The sequence below is a fragment of the Manacus vitellinus genome, unplaced genomic scaffold, assembly GCF_001715985.3.
Source record: "Manacus vitellinus isolate BGI_N305 unplaced genomic scaffold, ASM171598v3 scaffold_6_pilon, whole genome shotgun sequence".
NCBI lineage: Eukaryota > Metazoa > Chordata > Aves > Passeriformes > Pipridae > Manacus > Manacus vitellinus.
In genome coordinates, this window is record NW_021940750.1 from 33,260,965 (window position 1) to 33,282,985 (window position 22,021).

General features: G+C 46.7%; 1 protein-coding gene across 2 annotated transcripts; it reads left to right on the forward strand.

The window, feature by feature from the left end:
- Window positions 1–4,001: 4,001 nt before the first annotated feature.
- On the forward strand, window positions 4,002–21,774 carry TNFAIP2 (TNF alpha induced protein 2). 2 transcript variants are annotated; one of them, XM_008919490.4, is made up of 12 exons: window positions 4,002–4,048; window positions 9,410–9,758; window positions 11,712–12,339; window positions 13,936–14,050; window positions 15,287–15,412; window positions 16,189–16,289; window positions 16,378–16,476; window positions 16,666–16,789; window positions 17,763–17,885; window positions 18,759–18,914; window positions 20,591–20,712; window positions 21,109–21,774. In XM_008919490.4, the coding sequence occupies exons 2-12, from the start codon at window positions 9,422–9,424 to the stop codon at window positions 21,248–21,250; spliced, it is 2,073 nt and encodes a 690-aa protein (XP_008917738.3). In that variant the 5' UTR covers window positions 4,002–4,048; window positions 9,410–9,421; the 3' UTR covers window positions 21,251–21,774. The 2 variants fall into 2 exon arrangements, with proteins under 2 accessions (XP_008917738.3, XP_029820204.1); XM_029964344.1 differs by lacking the exons at window positions 4,002–4,048; window positions 9,410–9,758 and adding an exon at window positions 10,155–10,208.
- The last annotated feature ends 247 nt before the right edge of the window (window positions 21,775–22,021 follow it).

A 22,021-nucleotide genomic window follows, 5' to 3' on the forward strand; every position in this document is an offset into this window, starting at 1 on the left:
CCAATTTAAGGAAGCATCTGCAAACCTAAGTTACAAATCTCTGAAGTACATGTTGCTTATAAGTGTAAGTTGCAGCTGAGAAATATATCACATATATTGGGGAAGTCAAGCGTAAAAGCCTCGATTCCTCAAATTGGCAGACTTTAGATAGCTTCTTATATGGCACAAACTATAAACACAGAGTATCAGTGTAGCCCTGTGCAATACATTGGGTAGCTACAGAGCTACAGAAAAATTCCTGTGCAGCACTAGAAGATGTGCAGCCCAGTATAACTTGGTTACTCACTACTCAACATTATTTAAGTAAATACAAGATGCCTGTCTCAGAAATCAGGCTACACAGGCAAGCAGTGTCGTGCTGGTGTATCAGCAGAAGGTCCAAGTGCAGTGATAGGTTTGGTTTGCACAAATAGGGGCACCCAGACGATGGCACCTAAGCTCTAGGTTTTTAATTTAAGACCCAGTTACAAGATGCTCTTTGTTCCCCTGTCTGCTGGCAGAATTGCCCTGACCCCAATGAAGTTTACTTACAGCAGATAAAGATGAGGCCCAGCAACAGAGCCCACTACATGAATCTAATTTGGATCTTACATAAATCATTCCATACAAACATTTATCCAAGAAAACAACCCAGGATGCCCACAGATTTGCAGCCACATTTGCCAACACCAGCTGAGCATCAGGAAGTGTGAGTTCCCACTCCACTGGAACGAGTTGGACTCAGAGATGACTGGACTTTCCCATACTGCTTGCTGCAGGAGTCTCCTACAGTCAGGGCCTCCAGCGCTAAGCTGGGGACGAGACATTGGTCAGAGACAAATGCAAAGACCCCCTGAATGTTTGAAGAGAGGTTTCAGTGTGTCTGAGACACTTGTCATTGAGCCACTTTCCAATGCAGATTCACAGCACACCTGGGACAGACAACCCTGCATCCCGCAGGGATTACATAACTGAGGATGTGAGCAGAGAACCAGCCCCAGGTCCTCCCTGCATCCAGAACAGCATCCTCTGCTTTCAGACAGTCACAAACACTGCCTTTCCAGCCATGCCCAGAGTTACATGTGTGTGTAATCCTTGGACCACACCAGCCTCCCTGGTGCCTCCCAGGGACCACATCCCTTAGCCTCCTGCACGAAAAGGATGCAGCACCAAGCTCACCTCCAGCTGCACTGTGCTGCTCCCAAACTGGCTCTAACTGCAGATGTCAAACCTTGCCTCCTTCTCTCCCCTTCACATTGGCATTGGAGGAAGTGATGAAGCACAGAGCAAGTTACTGCACTCCAGGACCAAATCTTGTGCTGTTTCGTGTTTCCGATGATTTTCAGACTGGCGTGGCAACCCAGCATTTCTGTCCCGTGACATTGCTAGTTTCAGGTCACTCATTGTCAAGCAGTAAGGGGACCCAACCCTGGAGTAATCCCAGAGGGGAACCCTCTGCCCAGCTCAGCCAAAGGCTGGCCTGAGATGAATCAGGGTTTTCCAGAGACCGGAGATCATGGGTTTGCCCATCAGGGCGGCCCCTCTGCTTCTGCTTCCTGTTTTGGCAGACATTGTTGAGTGTGAGGTTTTTCCCTGCTACTATGGACTTTTAGGGAAAAGAGTCCCTGAGAGGAAAGCAGCAGCCCTAGTGGGCAGGACACAGGCCCAGTGGGCAGGAAGCATCTGCTCTCCAGCACTGTGCTAGCTCAACTGGGTACCTCCTTCCAGCACAAACATTGGTCTCAGATCATGTCTGCTGCTGGGGGATGTCCCCATGCCAGACCTGCACAGATTTATAGCCCCTCCAAAAGTTGTGCAGCTACACAGGTGCTGAGTGTGGGCATCAGCAGCACCAGGAAAGCTCAGGGTTCACAATCAGCTTTAAATCTCAGGACCATTATTTTGCATTAGACCACAGCTGTCAGATGTAAAACAGAAGTCATTCCAGGCACAGTAACCAGGCTCTTGGACTTGCTACTTGTCCCACTCCCTGCCCCACTGCAGCTTCCCAGAAAAGGAGGGAGGAGGTAGGCTCTGCAGGACCACAATAGTTTGATTTTGTGCCTGCACGGCAACTGCTTCAGCCCAGATCTCATCCAGATGTGTGCTGAAGATGCCTCACATTGAGGCTAAGCAATGGACAGCACAGCCCTCACAGCCTCCACAGACCCTCTGCAATGGCCCCCCCCAACCATTGCTGTCACCCAGACATCCCCTGGCTGCCCTCCAACCATCCCTGCTGTGGCAGCACACAACTTCCACAGCGTAACAGGCTCACCACAACTCCATGGCCAGGGATGGGGGTCCCTAGACATCAAGAAGAGAAATCAGGAAACCACAGAATCATAGAACAGTTTGTTTTGAAAGACACCTTTAAAGGTAATCTAGTCTAAACCCCCTGCACTGAGCAGGAACATCTTCAACTAGATCATGTTGCTCAGAGTCCTGTTCAACCTGACCTTGCATGTATCCAGGGATGGAGCAACTCACCTTTCGGGGCAACCAGTGTTTTACCACCCTCATCATAAAACATACCTACCTTATCTATGATCTAAATTGACCCTTCTTCAGTTAAAAAACCATTACCCCTTGTCCTATCACAACAGGTCCTCTAAAATGTTTGTCTCCTTCGAGTACTGAAAGGTTCAGTAAGGTCATGCACCCACAAGTGGAAGACAGAGTTTGGGAGACTTTGGGGTGAGGAAGGAAGCCATTGGCTCCCAGTACCTTCAGTACACAGCACTGAAGGTTCTGAATGATAATACTGTCTTCTGGGAGTGCTGTGAGCCCTGCTCTGGGGAAGGTGCTTCACTGTGGGCATGATGCAGGACGCAGATACAGGCAGCTGTGCTTTCAGGCACACACCTCACCCCTACCAGCCTCCTGGTGGCAATGCCCTGCTCAGGGAGCAAAGCTTTCATAGAATCAAAGAATATCCTGAGTTGGAAGGGATCTACAGGGATCATCAAGTCCAATACCTGGTTCTGCACTGGACAACCTCAAAAGTCACACCACATGTCTGAGAGCATTGTCCAAATGCTTCTTGAACTTTGGCAGGCTTGATGCCATGACCACTTCCCAAGGAAGCCTGTTCCTGTGCCCAACCTGAGCGAAGAACCTTTTCCTTATATCCAATCTAAACCTCCCCTGACACACCTTCATATCACTCCCTCAGGTTCTATCACTGGTCACCAGAGAGAAGAGATCTGTGCCTACCCCTCCACTTCTCCTTGTGAGGAGACTGCAGATCATGATGAGGTCTCCCCTCAGTCTCCTCCAGGCTGAACAAGCCAAGTGACCTCGGCTGCTCTTCATACAACTTCCCCTCAATGTCCTTCACCATCTTTGTTGCCCTCCTTCGGATGCTCTCTAACAGCTTAAGGTCTTTCTTATATTGTGTCACCCAGAACTGCACACAATATTCAAGGTGGGGTCACATCAGTGCAGAGCAGAGTGGGACAATCCCCTCCCTCACCCAGCTGGCGATGCTTTGCTTGATGCCCCCAGGACATGGTTGGCCCTCCTGGCCAAGTAACTGGCTGCCAGAGCACTGCTGACTCATATTTGACTTGCCATCGACCAGGACTCCCAGGTCCCTTTCCTCGTTCCCCAGTCTGTACATCCGGAGTTGACCATCCCAGGTACAGAATATGGCATTTTCGGCGGCACCTGCTCCATCCCGAATGGAGAGTTTCCAAGCCTACATTGGGACACATCGCACAGACAAAGCCCTCGGGGCAGTGAGCCCAGGGTGCCCGTGCCCCATCCACCGGTCTGTCAGGACAGGGCGCTGGGGTTCAGTTCCTCTGCAGGGACCGACCCCGGGGCCAGCCACCCCCCGTCCGTGTCACCTTCCCCGCCGGAGGGGATTTCTCGGTTCTCTTTGGCTCGACCCACGGGCCGGGGGGGGCGTAGCCGGGATTTCCCGCTCGGTCCCGCCCCGAGCCCTTATAGCCGGGCTGCCCCGGCTCCTCCGGCAGCTCCGCTGACAGTACCGGTGACAGCCCCGCATCCAGCCCCGCATCCAGCCCCGCATCCAGCCCCGCCGCCGCCCGAGAGCCGCCGCAGAGTAAGTCCTTCGTGCCAACTACCCGGAGCTCGGGTCTTTCCCTTTCCCCGTCTCTCCCGCTTCTCCCGAGCTGCCGCCCGACTCCCGGCTCGCCTGCTGCGAGTCTGGGGAGCTCGGGGGCTCTCTGCTGTTCCTGAGAGGGGGACACAAGTAGCAGGTGCTAAAGGTTGGGTTCCTGGACACAGCAACAGGTTTGAGTCTCACCGGGTAATTATCAGAATGGAGAATAAGTCAGACTGCTGCGAGAAATATAGCAGCTCCAGGCACACCCCAGAGCTAGACACCACAAGGATATGTGTCTGGCAATTCCATTTTGACAGCTGGGTCTGATTTCTGTTGCTTCTTCCCAAAATTTCAGGGTACAGGCTGCAAGCAGTGTCTACTGTAACCCCCCCCCCTCCAACTCTTTCCCCAAAATCCAGATGTAGGTCTTGGACACCAGGGCATCCTAAACCCAGACCAGGCACTGGGATCCGAATCCAGTGTGGCATTTCCCAGCCTCTCCTGTTTGTCTGATTTTCCCCCAAACCACAGAAAAGTAACTGGATTATGAGTCACTCAGCCTGGCTGCACTGGAAAAACACCATTTCAGTGCCTGGATCCTGGATGGTCCAGGGCAGCCCATGTGGTCTGCACCTTACCAGGGTCAGTGTGCTAAGCTGGCACATTTCTGCATTGCCATGCTTTCCATTTTGTGACTGTAGTTCTTCCTAGTCAGGGAAGTACTACTGCCCCTAGGACCCCTTGAGCACTGAAAATCCTGTCAAAATTCCCTTCTATCCTTAGGCAGGAGCCCCATATCCACTGTGTCAGCTCCTCGGGCACAAATCGAAAGGTTCAACCCCAGGGTTAGAATCCTCACTGTGCTTAAAGTAGGATTTCTTTTTGAGGCTGCTGCAAAGTAAGGAAGAGACTTTCTGTGGTTGGAGCATATGGCTGATCTAGAAGCCATGGTCTCTCACCATCACACCCAAGTTCAGAGCAGAAAACCTGAAGAAATCCTCATTCTCCAAAACATTCCTTCCCCATCAAAGGACTTTGAGGCTTGCCAGATCCAATTGAACCAATCAAATGGGAGCAGAGATCTTTGGAAAACTCGGGTTTGGGTTTGCTTCAGTCACGTTCTCTATAAAAAGATGCCTGAAAACCAAAGATTTTGGAAGTGCCAAGAGAGGTTCTCAGGGAATATGCGTGTTTCTTCTCAGTTGCTGTTAGCTCGAGCAGTGAACTTTGCAAATTCCAGGCCTGAAAGCAGGATTTGGCTTTTGGAACAGTAATATGAAAACAAAATTCTAGACAGCAGCAGCTGGTTTCTCTTTCAGAAGCAACAGTTGAAAATGATGCTGCTCAGATTTGAAGCAAGAGGAAAAAGTAACATATTACAGTGCATTCTCTCTGCTTCTTTCCAATAACAACATATACATATAATTTTCTCTTTCTCTGTTTGAAAAATTCTCTGTAATAGCAGGAGATGCTGTTTTACAGGACTATTTTCAGTTGTGCTTTAGTAATTTAGGGAAACAAAATTCTCATTTAAAAATTGCTGAGGCACTGCACAGCTATATCTACACTATTCCCCAGACAGGTGATAGCATGGTTTAATGCTGATTTAAAGCATCTCAGGCCAGATGAGATGCCATGGGATCCTCTGGCAGTTCTACCACTGCTGTTCTCCTGAGTCCATTGGGTCCCTCATCACCCCCAGCCCTATGGGGGTGCCCAGAGCTGCTGAGGCACATGGACCGAGTCCCCTGGGAAGGCTCTGCTACTGCCTTGGCTTCTCTATCGGAGACATAAGTTTTGTTCCCCCTCAGCTTTTGACTCCACTAAGAGCAGAGCTTGGCCACCATCAGGATGCTGCTGGACTACATTGGGTGGTGGGTGTCTCACAGGGATCTGCAGGCAGGAGCATGGATGTGAGCAGCACAGTGAAGTGTCAAGGTGGGGCTCTGGGTGGCCCAGCTTGTCTATAGACTGCGATTTCCCAGGCAGAGCCAAGTGGAAGCCAGTGGTGTATCTACTCAATACTTAATCCAGCTACCCAAAATTGTAGGAAAAAACCCCACCTCCTAGAAGGGCTTCCCAAGTTGCAAAGGTTGGGGCTGGCGTCTACATATACTCTTTGCTTTGATTAATTATCTGCTTATTTAGGAGTCACCACATAGTCTGAGGTTCATTAAACTCAGTGTCTGCACTGCTCTACTGCTTCAAAAGATTGTTTGACCCAGTGCAAGTTTCTTGTGTGGGCAGGGATGACCCCACTTCCAGAGGGAACAGGTGGGGGAGGAATGACTGATGCAAATGCAGAGAATAAACTTTGCTAAATAAGTCTGGATTTCTGAGAGGCTCTCGGAGAGTGGGGAATTTCCACTAAAATGAGAGATAAACCCTTGTGACCTAGGTTGTCAGACCGCTTGAGAGGACCAAAAATCCAAACAAATGTTTGTTAGTACTGGCAGCAGCTCAGGAAAAAGAAGTCAAAAAAAAAAGATCAGCAAAAAATTTCAGAGTAGGGGTAATTAGTCAGTCTCTTCCCCGAGTCTCTCTAGCACGCCATGAGCCGCCCCTCACGAATGAGCTCGTTCCTGAGTGTGCTGCATGAAAGCTGCCTCATTTGAGGAGGAAAAGGAGAAAATGGGAAGCCACTGTGCCAAGAGTCTGGCCTGGGCCCTTCTGTGACATGGCTGTGCTCCAAGAGTTTCCATTTTCCGTTCTGCCCACCCCAGAACAGCCCCAGCTCAGAGGTACATGCTGTGATCAGCATCATGGGGAGAGCTTGCTCTGTCCCACTGCAGCTACACCAGCAGTCACAGTACCACTGTCCTAATGCTGCAGGACCTCTGTACAGGGTGGCAAAGGATGCTGTGTGAGCTGTGCTACTCTTCTGTTTGGAAACTGTAAGCTGAATATACTATGTCAAAAATAATTGGAGCTAAAGACTCCCCTGGCACAAACCATACTGCCACATAACAATAATGAGAATGATGTTGATAACAGTAAATTAATAATACTAGTGAGTGGGGAACAATGTCAACTCTTGACCTTAAATCATTAAATTTCCCAAGACTTGAATTGGAGCTCCGTGCCTGGGAAGTGATTCAGCATTTCCCTGGTGTTAGCTGCTAAAAGAGTTAGGAGCCTGCTGGAGTTTTAACAGTCTCTGGTTTGAGAGCAGAATACAGGCATAGAGGAGCAGCCCATGGCCATCTAAGCCAGAGCCAAGTTCCTGGTGAGTCCTGTCTGCCACAGAGACCAGGAGCAGATGCTGATGGAGGCAGAAGATGCAGTGCTAGCACAGCATTTCCTGCCTGTGGCCCCCAGATGCAACAAGCACCACTTCCTTTTATCTGAGTATTTCTTCCAGAAAGTGTGAGGTTTTCTTCCATAAGGAAGTTTCTTATAGGAAGTTTCTTATAGGAAGTTTCTTATAGGAAGTTTCTTATAGGAAGTTTCTTATAGGAAGTTTCTTACAGTAAGTGCATGGCTATCTAACAATAAAGAGAAGAGATGGAGAGAGGAGTTTTTAATACCTCTTGCCATTAAGGCTGAGGCTGCATTTCAAGGTAAAAGTGGGAGCTGGGATTTACTGCTGGTATTTCCTACTGCAGATACAAACATAGACCAACTAGCAGTGACACTGATAATCACTGGGCAAGCATTCAAGCTGGCCAAATGTGAGTGAGCATGGTAGCTATTGCATTGACAGCCTTACTTAGATGCTTAAGGTTGTCTCTTTCAGATTATTACCAGGACAAAGTTCTGACAGATTTTAAAAACTTTTATCCAGCTTAATCGTTCTGTTATGGACTCTCTTATGTGTAGTGTCACTTAAATGGTTTTCAAAGTTACATTGCATTCACCTTGGCATTCAAGAAGAACCAAAACTGTTTTGAAATCCTCCTTTCTGATCATCATTCATCAAAACAAAAGACCTTAGGCTTTTGGAAAGGGAGAGGTACTTTCTTTGGTTATAAAACAAACAAATAAAAAAGAATAATAAATGCTTTGTATGAAATAATTGGAGACAGAGAAAGAACTCAGCTGAGTCTGTGCTTGAAAAACAGGAAGGAAGGGATTTGGCAAAAATAATCTAAACACAATTATATATTGGGAAATGCAGGCTGGGAAAAGAATCCTTTATCTTCTTCCCAAATGAGTTTTCATCTTCGTTGCATTTTAAAGGCAATAGCATTACTAATCCTGAACATGACCTGGCATCCAAAGCAGGGCAAAGAAAAGCTCTCAGTGATGCCGGGCTCTAACTGCTCTCTGTACCACCCGGCTGCTACCACTAACTTGCTGTTTCAAAGCTCTACAAGGTGCTGGGAGCCAACAGGAGGAAAGAAAATTAAAATGAAAAGCCACAATCTTCCAAACAGTTTGCCCAGAAATAAGTATCATGGTTTGGATCAGCGTGATACATATCAACAGTATGAACTTAACAAGGGTATTTGAAGATCACCACTTTGTGGCCTTATAACTGAAGCCGAATTCTTATTTTATTTAAAGCCTAATTCTTCTGCCCTTCCTCAGTACACATAAGCCAAAACTTTCTTGCCTGAGAGTTCTTCATACAGAAGTGTTCTAGTCTCCTAGAAAGTCACTTTAAATAAAGTGTTATTAGAATAAGGATTGGAAACTATGAGTCACTTTATTTATTTGCAATAATTACATAATTATAATCATTACACAAATTGTCATAGTTGTGCAAATAAGTATTTAGCAATACATTAAATTATACAGGAACATAACTCTAATTATGAATTCTGAAAATATGTTGTAACAATAACAAATTCCTGTTATCACTTATTTGTAGTACAGGAGTGTTGGTGGTAGAGTAGGACAAAGCAGGATAATGTCTGTTTAAACAAGGCTAGACCACCCTGATCCTCATGCCTTGTTCCTGTTTTCACTTAGCAGAGATCAGCAAAAAAAGGCCCTGAGGAAGGTGGGAATTGATCCCAATGCCATATAACAGTATGAGAGTTTTGTGGTTGCTCTGAAGAGGCACAGGACACTTGTCCCACCCATCCACATTCATATGCAATATCCATGCTCACGTCCATAGCTGTGGAAAGTTCTGCTCTCCTGTATCCATATAAGCTCAAGGTCTCAGACCATCTGAATCACCCTTAAAATGACTCTTTGATTTTCTCTAGGTTCTTTGTTAGACCAGAGAGCTGCTTCCTTTCTCTCAGTTACCTGGAGTGACATTGCTCAGGAGCATTCCTGCAGAGCTGTGCTCATTCCAGATGTGCAGCATTCTCCACATTGCCTACATGTATGCCTTACCATGTTTTTCCATGGTATTTTTCTGGCTAACTGTTATAATCTGATCAATTCTTTTTCTGAAATTTACAGGCTAGAAGGAAAATGATGAAAATGTTACCCTTTCTCCAAAATGGTCCTATTGGAATACGCAGTGGATCAGAGGGTTGCATTGGTCCAAACAGGCAGTTTGAAAACCCTTTGGCATCAGTAGCTGAGCAAGTGCCTGCCTGTTCTGAATCTTCTGTAGATGAGATCTGGTCCAAGAACCAGGAGAAGATGAGTGAAAGGCCAGCGGGAGCCTGCAGAGCTTCACGTGCCTCTTCCATCACGAGCAATGAGAGCTGCATCTCTGCTGGAGACAGCCCTGAAAAGGGCAGAGGGATAACGGGAATCCTTAGAAGTGCCTTTAAGAAAATTAAAAAGACCAAGCCACCCAGTGGTAAGTGCTCTTCCATCCTCCTTGTACCACTTCAAGGGCCATAGTTACTTCTAGAGGGGCTGCACAAGGTGGAAAATTGCCCCCTAGAGAAGCGAGGGCACCAATAGATTGAAGTGACTTTTCCAAGAAGCCTGGGGAAACATGGGCTGAGGGAGACATGATCTCAAGTCACAGACCTTTAGTACCAAGGGCACAGTCCATTGGGAACTGTCAGTTTGCAGGTTTTCTGTCCAAAAGTTATTTCTACCTCTCATGGGGGCACAGAGTTCTGAGGGTGGGTGAGAAACCAAGGCATACCTCTCAGCTCTGTTACTCCATGAAACCACCACCTTGTGAAATCACAGAACCACAGAATGGTTTGAGTTGGAAGGGACCTTAAAGATCATATGTTTCCAACCCCTCTGCTCTCTCAATCTCCTCTTCTTCCAGGAACAGGAGTAAGCACCACATGTAGGTCTTTCCTGGGATTGACATATGAACATACAGCTTCTCCAGTCGCAGGCAGTGGTCCTGCAGGATGCTTGGGGAGGTAGAGAAATACTTGTTTAGAGAAACCCAGCACCAGAGAGGAAAGTGTCCCTTGTTACCTCACTCATAAACTTTGCAAGCTGTACCTTAAAATCCGTTCATTTTATAGCACTGCCTCCTTTGCTGTGGGGCTCTTACGAAGTCTTATTGTTTTAGTACAAATTATCTTATTTCCAGACAAGCCTCTACCTGTCTGACTGGTGTCTCCTTCTCCATGTGTCAAATGTTTTCCCTAACTGGTGGTTTTCCTTCTTGGCCTTGAATTTGCTGCTGAAAACAGGCCTTTTGTACCTTTTTTCTTATCAGTTCATTGCCCCATTCCGGATGTCTGCAACCAGAACTGCAGAAAATATTTCAGATAAGATACCACCAATGCCTGGTACAATATGTTACCATTTTTCTGTCTCACCTGGGCATTCCTCACTGGATTCATCCTGGGGTCATAACTGACATTTTCACCATCACTTCCCAGTAACGATTTACAAATTCTCCAGGCATCTCTCTTCCTCCTCCATCTCAAGCTGATTCACATCCAGCTTGAAGCAGAAAATCCTATTTGTTGCTAAGTAACTTTTGTTCTATTGAATTTGTATCTTGTATTTTGTGCTATTAAATTTCAGCCCATTTACTATTCAAGTTATCCCATTCTTCCTGTAAAATGTACCAAGCCCTCAGTTTCAATAATGTCTCTGAACTTTGTGTAATCAGCAGATGCCAGTAAGGCACTCCCAGCTTTAATGCCACAACCTCTACTGAGAATATGAAGTAATATGAGTTTCATGGATAATGTAAGCTTTCTCCAGCCAGGGTCCTCCATGCAAACATTACACACCTAACAAAACTTATTTTGGGGTATAATTTCTTCAGTTTAACTAATAATTTCCCAGACTGCACTGTCTCAAGCAATTGGCTGCTATTCAGATAAGATAGTTCAATTGTATTTATCTTGCCTGCTAAATGTGTCCTTCAAAACAATTTCACAGGTCAGGTTGTGCTAATCTATTTCTGGAAACCCATGTGGTATTTCCTCTGGCACATCTTATTTAGCTACATCTTTCCATCTGCATTTTTTCTAGAGCCATGCTTCTGACTCGAGATCATATTAATGGGAAAGGGATAATCAGTCAATCAATAAATATCTTCACAAGGCTAAATTCTGTAAAAAATTATATGTAGCTCATGAATAGTTCACCATATGCAATACACTGGTGATGGGTATTCAAATTGCCATTGCCCCAGTTAAAAGCAAGCTAGGAATAATCTGATCTTTAAATAAACAGATTTTCTATATGGTGAAGGAGCCCAAGATCTAGCATTTTAGAAATATAAGCATTTAAAAAAAATATTCCAGAACTGTCATTTTTTATAAAACATAAATTTAAGTCTTCAATCTTTGGTAAAGAAAGGTTGTTCTTTTTTCACCAGTCAAACAAGTCATGGTTCTCCTTGGAGAGCAAAAGCTTTGTGATGCCACTCAACATCTGATTGCCCTGGAGAAGAGCCTGTCTAGCAAAGGTGAGGAGGGACTGAACGCCAGCCAGGAAGACATCGAGTCTGTCTATGAAGTTCTGAAGCACAAAGTCTTCAGTGTCTTGAAAGACTCCGTGCTGCTAGCAAAAACAAACCCAGACCTGCTGCAGCAGGCAGTGGATGCTCTGAAAGAGCAGGAGAGAGAAGATCAGAACTACATGTCAGAGAATCCACCTGACCAAAATATGCAATTTAGACCTAGAAAATGGAAAGAGCTTTGGATGGCTACAGTAAAGGAGTCGGTAGAGGCTCGAATGAAGGACACAAGCCGTACTCCCATAAATGAGAACCTCTCTGCAGTCGGCCAAAACCTCCTGCACATGGGAAAGACAATGAAAGAAGATTTGACAGTGGTTGTAAAGTACATTAAAGAGCTTTATCCTCCTGAGTTTAATGTGTTCAGCATATATGCAGAATTCTACCATGATTATTTTGCCTCCCAGGCAAAGAAAAATGCTGAGTCTCATCTGGAAGACAAGGATATTTACCTTCTTCTCTCATGGGTGCACAACATTTATCCAAGGTAAGTGAGACTTTTACAAGTTTTTATCCCAACACAGGTTTACTGGCTGCAAAACAGGCATTTGCTTGATTTATGGATTAGTATCACTGCGAGGCAGTCCAGTACCTGCCTAGGTTCTGGTATCACTGGTGACATGCTGATTTACACTAGCTGGCCAGGACAGCTGGAAGGGACACACTTAAGGCTGCTAGTCTGTAACTGAAGGGCTGATCCCACCATTCAGGCTTCTGGACAACAAACACAGATGTTTAGAGCTTCACTTGTGGGGTAAATTGGTCAGATTGATTGCCTTGATATCTATTCCAGTTGCACATTTGAACTCATCCTTAGAAAATCTGGAAACTTCAGCTCTCTGGACCACAGGAGAGACAATAAATAGAACAACCTGAGATGCAATTATCCTGGGCATGGAGGATGTTGCTTAGGTGTTACCCACAGTCTATGCTCTCCTCCCAATTAGGAGACCCATGCATGCACCCTTGAGAGAGGACATCATCAGCCAAGGGTCACCCTTCATCCTCACAAACCCTGTATGTTATAGAATTGAAAGTATTCCTTGTTGTGGCTTACAGTACTGGATTGAGAATTGAGGGCTCTCATTTCTTAGGTGGAAACCAGTAATGTTTTTTCTATTCTAAAGTCATTCAACCTTCACCTCTATTTTTTTCACTGATAGAATATAATGAGTCAGTGTTGGTCCTGGGAGTTTTCCAGAGTTATGCTCTAGGTCAGGATATTCAGACCTGAACCAGTATGTGTTTGGAAATCAGTAGCCGTGAGGAGGAGGGCTCAGCCTGGCACTGGGGACAGCACTGGCCAGGGTAGCAGCTGCTTTGTGGGGTGTTCCCAGAGGTCACATCCAGGTGTTCGCTGAGGGATCACCTCTCTCCATGGCCAGCAGCAAAGGGAGCAATGAGGAGAAGGAGGAGGGCTGCACAACAGCCTGGCCCCAGCTTCCAGTGTCGTACCAGAAACAGCCCATGTGCGGGAAGCAGGGCAGTGCACCCCTGTGGAGCTGGGTGATGTGCAAACACGGGGCTTGGGAGATGTTCAGGGTTATTCTCCTCAGCTCCAGAAGGACAGGCTGCTTCCACATCAGCTCCCACAAGTGTTGTATTGAGCTCCCCAAGGTTCACAGGTCTGCTTCCTCACAGCTGCTCAGGAGCATCCGGCTCAGCCAGCACACGGTGGGAACATGACAGCAGGGTATGAATCCACCCACTGTACCACCCAACCAGCCACAAAACACCAGCTTTTCATCTCCTCACGTCTCTGTGTTGGTGGAGAGAAGTCATGCCCAAGGGCTAGACCCTCCTGCTTGCTTCAGATCCCCCATGCCCATCAGAGCACAGTGGCTGGTGCTCAGGAATTCAGAAGACCATGACTCCCTTCCCAGAGTTACCTGTGGTCCCATCCTCACAGATCCCACCCCTGGCACATATTCATCTCCTCCAAGTCTTGCCCAGACTAAGGACAATGTATATTTCCATCTGTTTTTTCACTGAGATCCCCGTAAAGTGTTAGTGATTTGCATCAACAGCTGTCTTCAATTACACTGCCCTTGGAAATGTGATTGTTTGGCTCTTTTCATTCCAGAGATATGAGAAAAGATCATGCTTTAGCCAAGGAGTTGGATAAAGTTAAGCTTGGAAGCCTTTTGCCATCAAGTCTGAGCAAAGAGCTTGAAAAGAAATACCTTGACAGTGAAGAGGTGAGAATCTGTTCAGTCACTCCTCTTCCCTTTACTGCTCCCCTATGACTTCCTGGAGAAGCTGTGACTTGTCCTGAACACACAGTTCTCACCTGTGAGCCATACACCCCACACACCCTTCCAGGGAGAAGTAAAAGCTTTTGTTTGGTTTTGGGGCACAGGTCAGCTTTCTGCTAGATGGGACTTGCAGAGCAAACTTCTGCTTAGTCTTGGGAGCCATCCGAAAAGAACTGTTCTGTTCTTGAAAACTGTGTGGTAGGAAGGGGAGGGGGGAAATCCAACAACTAATCTTCATGGGCAATTTTCCAGTTGCCTGTTAAATCTCCAGAGGGATTTGTAATCCCTCTCATAGTAATATCAAAAGGATCCCAAATTACTCCTGGTCTCTGCAGATGTCCCAGACCATGGGTGAGTGCAAAGCATGGAGATCTGGTCTTAAAAAAATCTGTTAGTTTAATAGAGAATTTCTTGGTCTGCAGATGATAAAAGGGGCTCTGGTTTTTGTATCACTTAATAGAAACAAGAAGCAACTTCTACAGTACTCCCAGAGCTCAGTGTTTTTGGCATTTGGGGCTGGAGTTCCTGGAAAATGAGAAGACAAGTTCCAGGTTTAGATGTAGCTCTGATGGTTTGCATATGGGAGAGGTGGTGTGAGGTCTGCAAAGCCCATGAGCGAGGCACCGGGAGATCAGCAATATGTACCAGACACTGTACAGACCATTTCCAAAGCCTCACCTCAGTGTGCACTCAGAGGGGTCAGAGCAGAGAAAACCCGAGAGCATTTTGCTTCATTCTCCAGCGCTCGTAAGGCATCAGAAGTGATCATGCAAAAGGATTGCAAAACCAAGTAGCACTGTGTGTGACCACAGGGCAATGTGTGGTTGGGGGAACTTGGGCTCTGGCACATGCAGCTGCCTGCAACCTTTCTACTCACCGATCCCCTCCCTGCCCTCCTAATCCCCACGGATGTGGTGGGGTGATGGGCAGGGATACAGAGTTTCATCTTCATTCCTACCTTGAAATACTCCGCTCACTGTTGCATTGATGGATACTGTGAGGGGATTGTCCTTGTTGTTGTGGTGGGTTAAGCATCTTGTAACAAGGAGCCTTCCCAGCCAGAGCCGAGGAAAAGTCTGCTGAGCCAGGCAAGAGGTGGATGGGCAAGTACAACCTGCAGAAGGCAGGAGCTGCTGCATTCATGTTGTGGTAAATGCTGTTGTTCTTCCTTCCTTAAAGGTTACTGTCAAAAATTCTCTGAGCAAGTGTTTAGATAAAGAAATCCAAAGATGGAAAGAAGACAAAGAACCAGAGAAGCTAAATGGGCATTTTCAGAGTGAACTCCTAGGAATATTTGTTATCCAGGTAATACAGAGCTATACTAAAAATAGACAATCTCATCCTTCATTTACTTGGGATTTGAGACCAACCATGGTCACTATGGGAAAGCAAAAGGCTAAGTCACTTCTGTGGGGCAGTAGCAGAGGTAGGTGCTACAGGGGAGCCAAACCCCCATGGTCTGTCATGGCCCTGGTACACCACATGCTGGAGGCAAACTCTTCTATGGGCAAAATGGGAAGGAATGCTGCCCTCATTCCCCCCGTGCAGTGTCTCCTGCATCCCCAGTAGCAGAGAGACAAGAGGTTCCTTGCCAAGCAAGGAATCTGTTGCTTGCTCTCAGGGAGACTGTCACAGGCAGAGCTGCCCTTTTTCCAAGCTCAAAGCTTTCCCTCCTCTGCCTGCAGAGAATTAGTCAAGCGTATTTTTCAAAAAAATAAACCTTTCATATGATGAGATTGTTGTGATTAAATTGTATTTTAATGCCATCATATGACATTCAAAAAAGAAAAAAAAGAAAACAAAACCAAGTGTCACTTTCTCTACTTCCTCAGCTATTTTACAGGCTTTCTTTCATCCTTCTTTGCCTCTTCCCATTTGAAAATGAAGTTCAAAACTGGCTTGAACCCACTAAATAAGTATAGCTGCTCTGTATGGTGCCTGGCTCAGTCGCAGGGGGGGATGCAGGAGAGCTGGGTACAGTTACCTCAGTTAAGGATCTGCAGCCTCTTTGACCAGCCAACCTGGCTTTTTCAGAGCAGGCAGCATTTAATATTGATCTTGCTTTTTTGTTCGTTTTTTAGAGCATCTACAGTGGCCAGAAGCGAGCCCAGGACATCAGCAGTGCTGTGGGGGAGGAGCTGTCGCGGCGCCTGTTGAAGGAGCTGCCTGCCTTCCTGAGGAGGTGCGGTAAGGCAGCCGCGGGCAGCGGGGCTGGCAGAGCCACCCGGGCGTGCACTCACCCACCTCTCCTCTTCCCATCTCCCCTCCAGCTACAGGGATGCTTTCGAAGACTTTAAGGAGAAAAGTAAGAAGCACACACACTACAAGCCTATACTGATTGCAAATATTAACAACTGTTGGAATTTTAGGTAAGGTCCAAGAGAAAAAGTTTTCTCTTTCCTCTGCAGGCAACCTATAATAGTGTGATAGAGGGGAGGTACTTCAGAGCGAGCAGAGATAGATCCATCTGCCTGCAGAGGAAAATTTGGAGACCTCTGAATTTCTCTCTCTATCATCTGAGGATAGACTATTCTGACCTTGCTGATGTTTCCTTGCAGAGAATACACAGAGAAAAACATGGCAGAAAAGGACGACGGTAAAGCCGATATCCTCAGCACTCTTGGCGATATTGAAAACAGCGGCTTTGACGTGCTGCTTCAACACCTGTTTGCCCAGCTGAAGGTACTGTTCCCATGCCCCACACCCTCCTGCCCCATGGCTCAGCTGGTGCCAGGGCAGGGCACGTTCTCCTGCTCTGCTATCTGTAGCTCAAATCTCTGATTCAAATCAGCAAAGTTCAGGAGGCCTCTGGGCCAGGGCACCACGTCAGTCCTAACCCACACTACTGCCAGAAAACTCCCACTAACCTCTGCTTGAGCTGGTCCTCAAGCCTGAAGGCAAAATGGGTGCAGTGACACAGGCATGACTGTGCAGGTGACATAACTCGTGCTGATTGCATTTGAGACAACGGGCTGCAGGAGGGAGAGTCTCAGCCTGCAGCTGTTTACTCTCCAAAATGTATGAAGCCATTACAAATGGCATAAACTGCAATTACACAGCTTTTGACTTCTTCATAAAGGTGACCTAAAGGGCAAATTAGGTTTTTTTTTTTTTTTTTTTTTTTTTTTTTTTTTTTTTTTTTTTTTAGTGTATGTAACACAAGCTTTTTAAGTTACACAATTTTGGTGGAGGGGAAGGAGGCTTAGGAGTTGGGAATGTTCAGCCACAATCTCTCCTGCTTTCTCTGTAGAGCCTTTTTGAATGCATGACAGAGCAGAGTTGCCTTTTTTTTTTTTAATTTTCATGTTTATTTACTGTGGCTGAGAAAAATTGAAAACCTCTCATAATGATTCACTTTTTTCCCCCTGATGGTTCCATAATTCTCTAATCAGACAAGATGGTGTGAACAAAACATTAAAAATGTGGAAATAAAAAAATATGAACCTTTTGAGCTCTTGGTCTTCTCCATCATGAGGAACCAAGAAGGGGACACAGTCCCCTCTTCCCCCACCCCTGTAAGCCATTGTCACACACCCTTGCCCAGGACTGCACGCTGCCCTCTCACTATATAGGATACTGTACCTATAGCAATGCTAAATATAAATGTTCATAGGATTTGTTTTGAGGCAACTTAGCTGACTTCCCTTTTTTTCAGCCGATGTATAAGAAGTTCACAGAAAATAAGTGGGACTCCAGCAACGAAATTATGAATGAGATCATTAAAACCACCAGCAAACATATTTCAGACTTCCGGACGTTAAGGGACCCTTTTTACCACGTAAGTCCAAGAGAAATATTGGAGGGATTCTGGGATGCTGAGGCTGCATTTTCAGCTTTGATATTCTGTGACTCAAGTTGTCTTGACCAACACTGAGCTGGTGAGCTGGACTGGCATCTGAGAGCTGCTCAGGCAGTGTGCAGCTTACCTAGATTAGGCATATAAATCTTAGTCTTCTCTGACAGAAGCAGACTCCTGTAGCTCTGCTGCAGTGTTTGCACAGGAAACTACCCCTGATGTAAAGAAAGTGCTTTAGAGGCCACCCAACATATGGCTTTATTTGTGGATTTGGTTTAGCAGTCTTGAAACACAGATGCAGTTGCATGGTTCAGTCTCATTTCTCCTTTGATTGCCCTAAGGACTGGAGGATATGGATGCAACTGGGACAAATCCCAGATAACTGAGCCAGAACCACATCTTCACTGGTGCTGGAGTATATATGAAACATCATTGTATAAAACAATATTTGATTTCCTGCCTTTGTCTTTTTAGTAGCTGAAACAAATTGATGATGTTTTGTGTATTAGAGAGAAGAACAGGAAGAGCAGCATGAATTCCTGTTTCTCTCTAATACTATTACTTCTCAAGCCCATGGAGATCTTTTCCTCACTTTAAACTCTTCCCAGAAGGAAACAACATTTGGAAATTCCCATAGTTCACTAGAGTACAAAGAAATTCTCGGCATCTAGGATGTGGCGCAACCAGCCTTGGGAAGCTGGCAACCAGCAACGTTCTGACATGTAATCAGCAGCAGGGACTGGTGGGGCATGTCTTACAGCACCCAAGACAATTTTGTCTCCCATCCAGCCTCATGGTTTGTCTTGTCCAGAAGCAAAAGAGAGATGGATGATTCCCTCCTCTCCTTCCCAACAGGCTATTGTTGAGAAGATCCACACCCGTTTGGTTAAAGAGTACATCGTGAGGCTGCTGAAGAGGAAAGTCAGCCTGAAAACTCCAGCACAGCAGCAAACTCTAGCCCAGCAGATCTCCAAGAATGCTGCTGACTTGGAAGCCTTCTGCATGAGCAATGTATGTGAGTGCTTGACACAAGAGCACAGGGCACAGACACACTAAAAACCAAGGAAATAAATTTTCTGGGGCCTCTTGTTAACCTTTCCAACTCAGTTTAATTTCCTGGAAGGCAGAACCTTAGGCAGAAAGAGGTTTCCAAGTGTCTACAGGCAGGAGGGCTCTCCTGCTACCACCCTACCCCTCCTTGGTTAGAGAGACATGATTTCATCCTCCTTTGCCCTGTAGGCAGTTTGAAGGTTTATATTAATAGGATCAGAATACTTACACAATCTTTTCAGGTTTCAGTGCAACTTCCATGAAGTCTGGGTTTTGACTGTGTTATGATCCAATTACTGAGATATGCCTCTGCCTGAATTAAGGTGCAAACAAGACCATATGCTGAAGACAATAATAAACAGAAAATGTGAGGTAGAGAAATAGAAAAAAATAGAAAAGAGTTGAGGGAGAGAGAGACAGACAGACAGATCAAGCAGAAGACTGTCACCACCCATGAATCCAGCGGTGTTCCATCGGTCCCTCTTCATCCTGGTCTTCTCAGTGGTGGGGGTCCCAGAGTCATTCTTCTGGAGGTACCACCTTTATACAGTCCAAGTTCCAGGTATCCACAAGGTGATCATAGATGCTGTTCCTAAAACTTGGGATGATATACGTATGAACAGTTGCTTCCTTTCCCACACTTTGCCATAGTTGGGAGTTTTTGTCCAGATACATTAGGCAGGATGTGCTAACCAGATCTCCCCTCTCAAGGCCTCAAATTAGCATCTTCCTGTCATAATTGTCTCCTTCTGTGCTTATCTCAAGTTCCTGCTCTGGTGGCTTATCCTATGGCAAATTCCTTCTGTGGCCTTGACAGTGTTTTGACACAGGCAACCGCACACTTTAAGTCCTTACAGATTTTTCCCTTCTCCCCTGTTTTCCCTCACTCTGCTTGCTTTTAAGCCAGAGGCTAAAGCAGGCAGCCCAGGGTCTCTGGTATACAAGCACATGGCTCCACAGGAGCCATGGCTGAAACACCTCTCTTTGTCCTCTGAGATCACTTCCCTCCGTCCCTGCTTCTAAATTTGCCTGAAAAAAGTGCTAAAAGCTAAGCCAAACTCTGTCCTCTACCACCCCTCGAGCATTTGACTGGAGAAGGAACAAGCTTGAGTTTCACACAGTGTGGATGGGAGGTCAGGCAGCTGCATCTTGGGAATTCCGATGGCCAGGGAAGAGGTCCAGTTGGGGCTTTTACCTGAGAGGGCAGGGAGTGGATTTTGGCAATGCCTGGAGATGCTTAAGTCAGGGTTGTGTGTGAACCTGGGAGAAAGCAGCACATGGCAGTGTGTTACGTGGCCTGTCAGACCTCGTACACACACTGGGCAGTGGAGAAACACAAAGAAAAGAAAACGTGGTGGGAGGGAAGAGCAGAGGGAATCTGTCCAGGTGGATGTGAAAACCTCAGTCTTATGGCAAACCTCACACCTCTTGTGTAAGAGGATTAAAAACCATCAAAAAGCTAATCCAGTTTTTCTGTGGCTGGCCTAGACAGCAACACCACTGAAAACAATTGAGACACCTCAAATCACTGACCTGTCCTTCCTCCTTGCCTGGAAACATCCTCAGGAGCCAGCTCTTAGGCTGGGCAGAGATTTGCACCCCCAAGATGCTCTGCTAACCACTTTCTCTTCTGGCAGGGATCTCAAGCCACGTGGCTGAATTCAGTGCTCCCCAAACTTGCTGAAATAATCCGACTTCAGGATTTAGGTGCTATTAAAATTGAAGTTGCAACACTTGCCACAACATACCCAGATATCCGGTAAGAGATGATGAAACAGATTTGCTAATATTCATATGGAATTTTAATTGAGCCAAGAAACAATCAAATAACCTGAGCCTATGGAAATGGGTGGGAGTTGCCTGCCAGGCTGTGGCAATCCCGGTGCCAAATGGACAACAAAGGAAAATATGAATAAAAGCCTATTTACATATTCCAAATGATTTACATATTCTGGCCTGATTTTCTCCTTTGCCATGGAGATTCCCTTCCCTACCCCAAACATCCCAGGACAGTGCTGGGTCCTGTGTAGGATCACCAGCTGCTGAGCTGGCCCCCACCAGGGACCTCAGTGCCCACTGTAGGGCAGGGGGCTGCATCCTGATGTGGAGATGTGTGGAAGGAGATAACACTTGCCTGTTTTTTTCTCTTTCACAGGAAAAGGCACCTGGAAGCATTCCTGCACATCAAAGCCAATTTGTCCCGAAGTGAACAAAAAAGCATCCTGGGCTACTTGGCAGACAACAAAGCCTCCACACCACCCAGGGCCATGCTCTTCTCCAACATAAATGTGTCCTAGGCCAAGGCACCCCTCGGCACCCCCTTGTGCTGGACTGTTGGATGAGCCAGGGATGGAGGCTGTTCCCCTGGACAAATACACAGCACACACTGCCACCTTTTCCTATGGAAAGTGCTTTGTCTTAATCTGGTGCTCAGCACCTCTATGGGAATTGCTGTTCTCCGTGTGAAGATAGGAGGAGGGGACACCCACGAGATGCAGTGCCTGCAAGGACTGGGACTGCTCCTCACACCAGCCATGGATTCCCCCCCAGAGTCTCCTTGGTGCCACCACATTCTCTGCCTGGACACTGCCCTAGTACTCTGACCTCCACCTACCTCTCAGGATGCCATGAAGGCCATGACGCTGACTCCCCAGCTAGCCCAGACCAAGCAGGCACCTGCTGTGTAGATTTGTCTTCTAAAGAAACAGAGAGAAACAAAACTCAAGCCAAAATTCAGAGATGTTGGAAAAGTCCCATGTGAGCATGTTTGCACCCCCTTTGCCTTTCTCAGAGCCGTGCAGGGCAGCTGTGTTAGGCTAAGGGGAGAAGGTTTCTGGTGAGGAGGAGCTGTAGTTCAGCCATGGAGGGCTCTTGCCATCCCTCCACACTGCAGGACCCTGGACTCAGGACTTAGAGTGGCCACAGCTGCACGCTCTGACTCAGCAGCAGCACTGCCCAGGGGCATCAGGGTTTCTGAACCGGCCCTGGAGAGCATGTGCTTCCTTCACCTCCGTGAGGTGGGAGCACCTGACCCCCTGGCAGACAACCCCTCTGCGGTGACCCCATCC

Excerpts from the sequence above, each read along its gene's own strand:
- TNFAIP2 (XM_008919490.4), top strand. The coding sequence starts at position 9,422 with ATGATGAAAATGTTACCCTTTCTCCAAAATGGTCCTATTGGAATACGC. Across the intron at positions 14,051-15,286 it reads AATACCTTGACAGTGAAGAG|GTTACTGTCAAAAATTCTCT; the intron begins GTGAGAATCTGT and ends CCTTCCTTAAAG. Across the intron at positions 16,477-16,665 it reads AACAACTGTTGGAATTTTAG|AGAATACACAGAGAAAAACA; the intron begins GTAAGGTCCAAG and ends GTTTCCTTGCAG.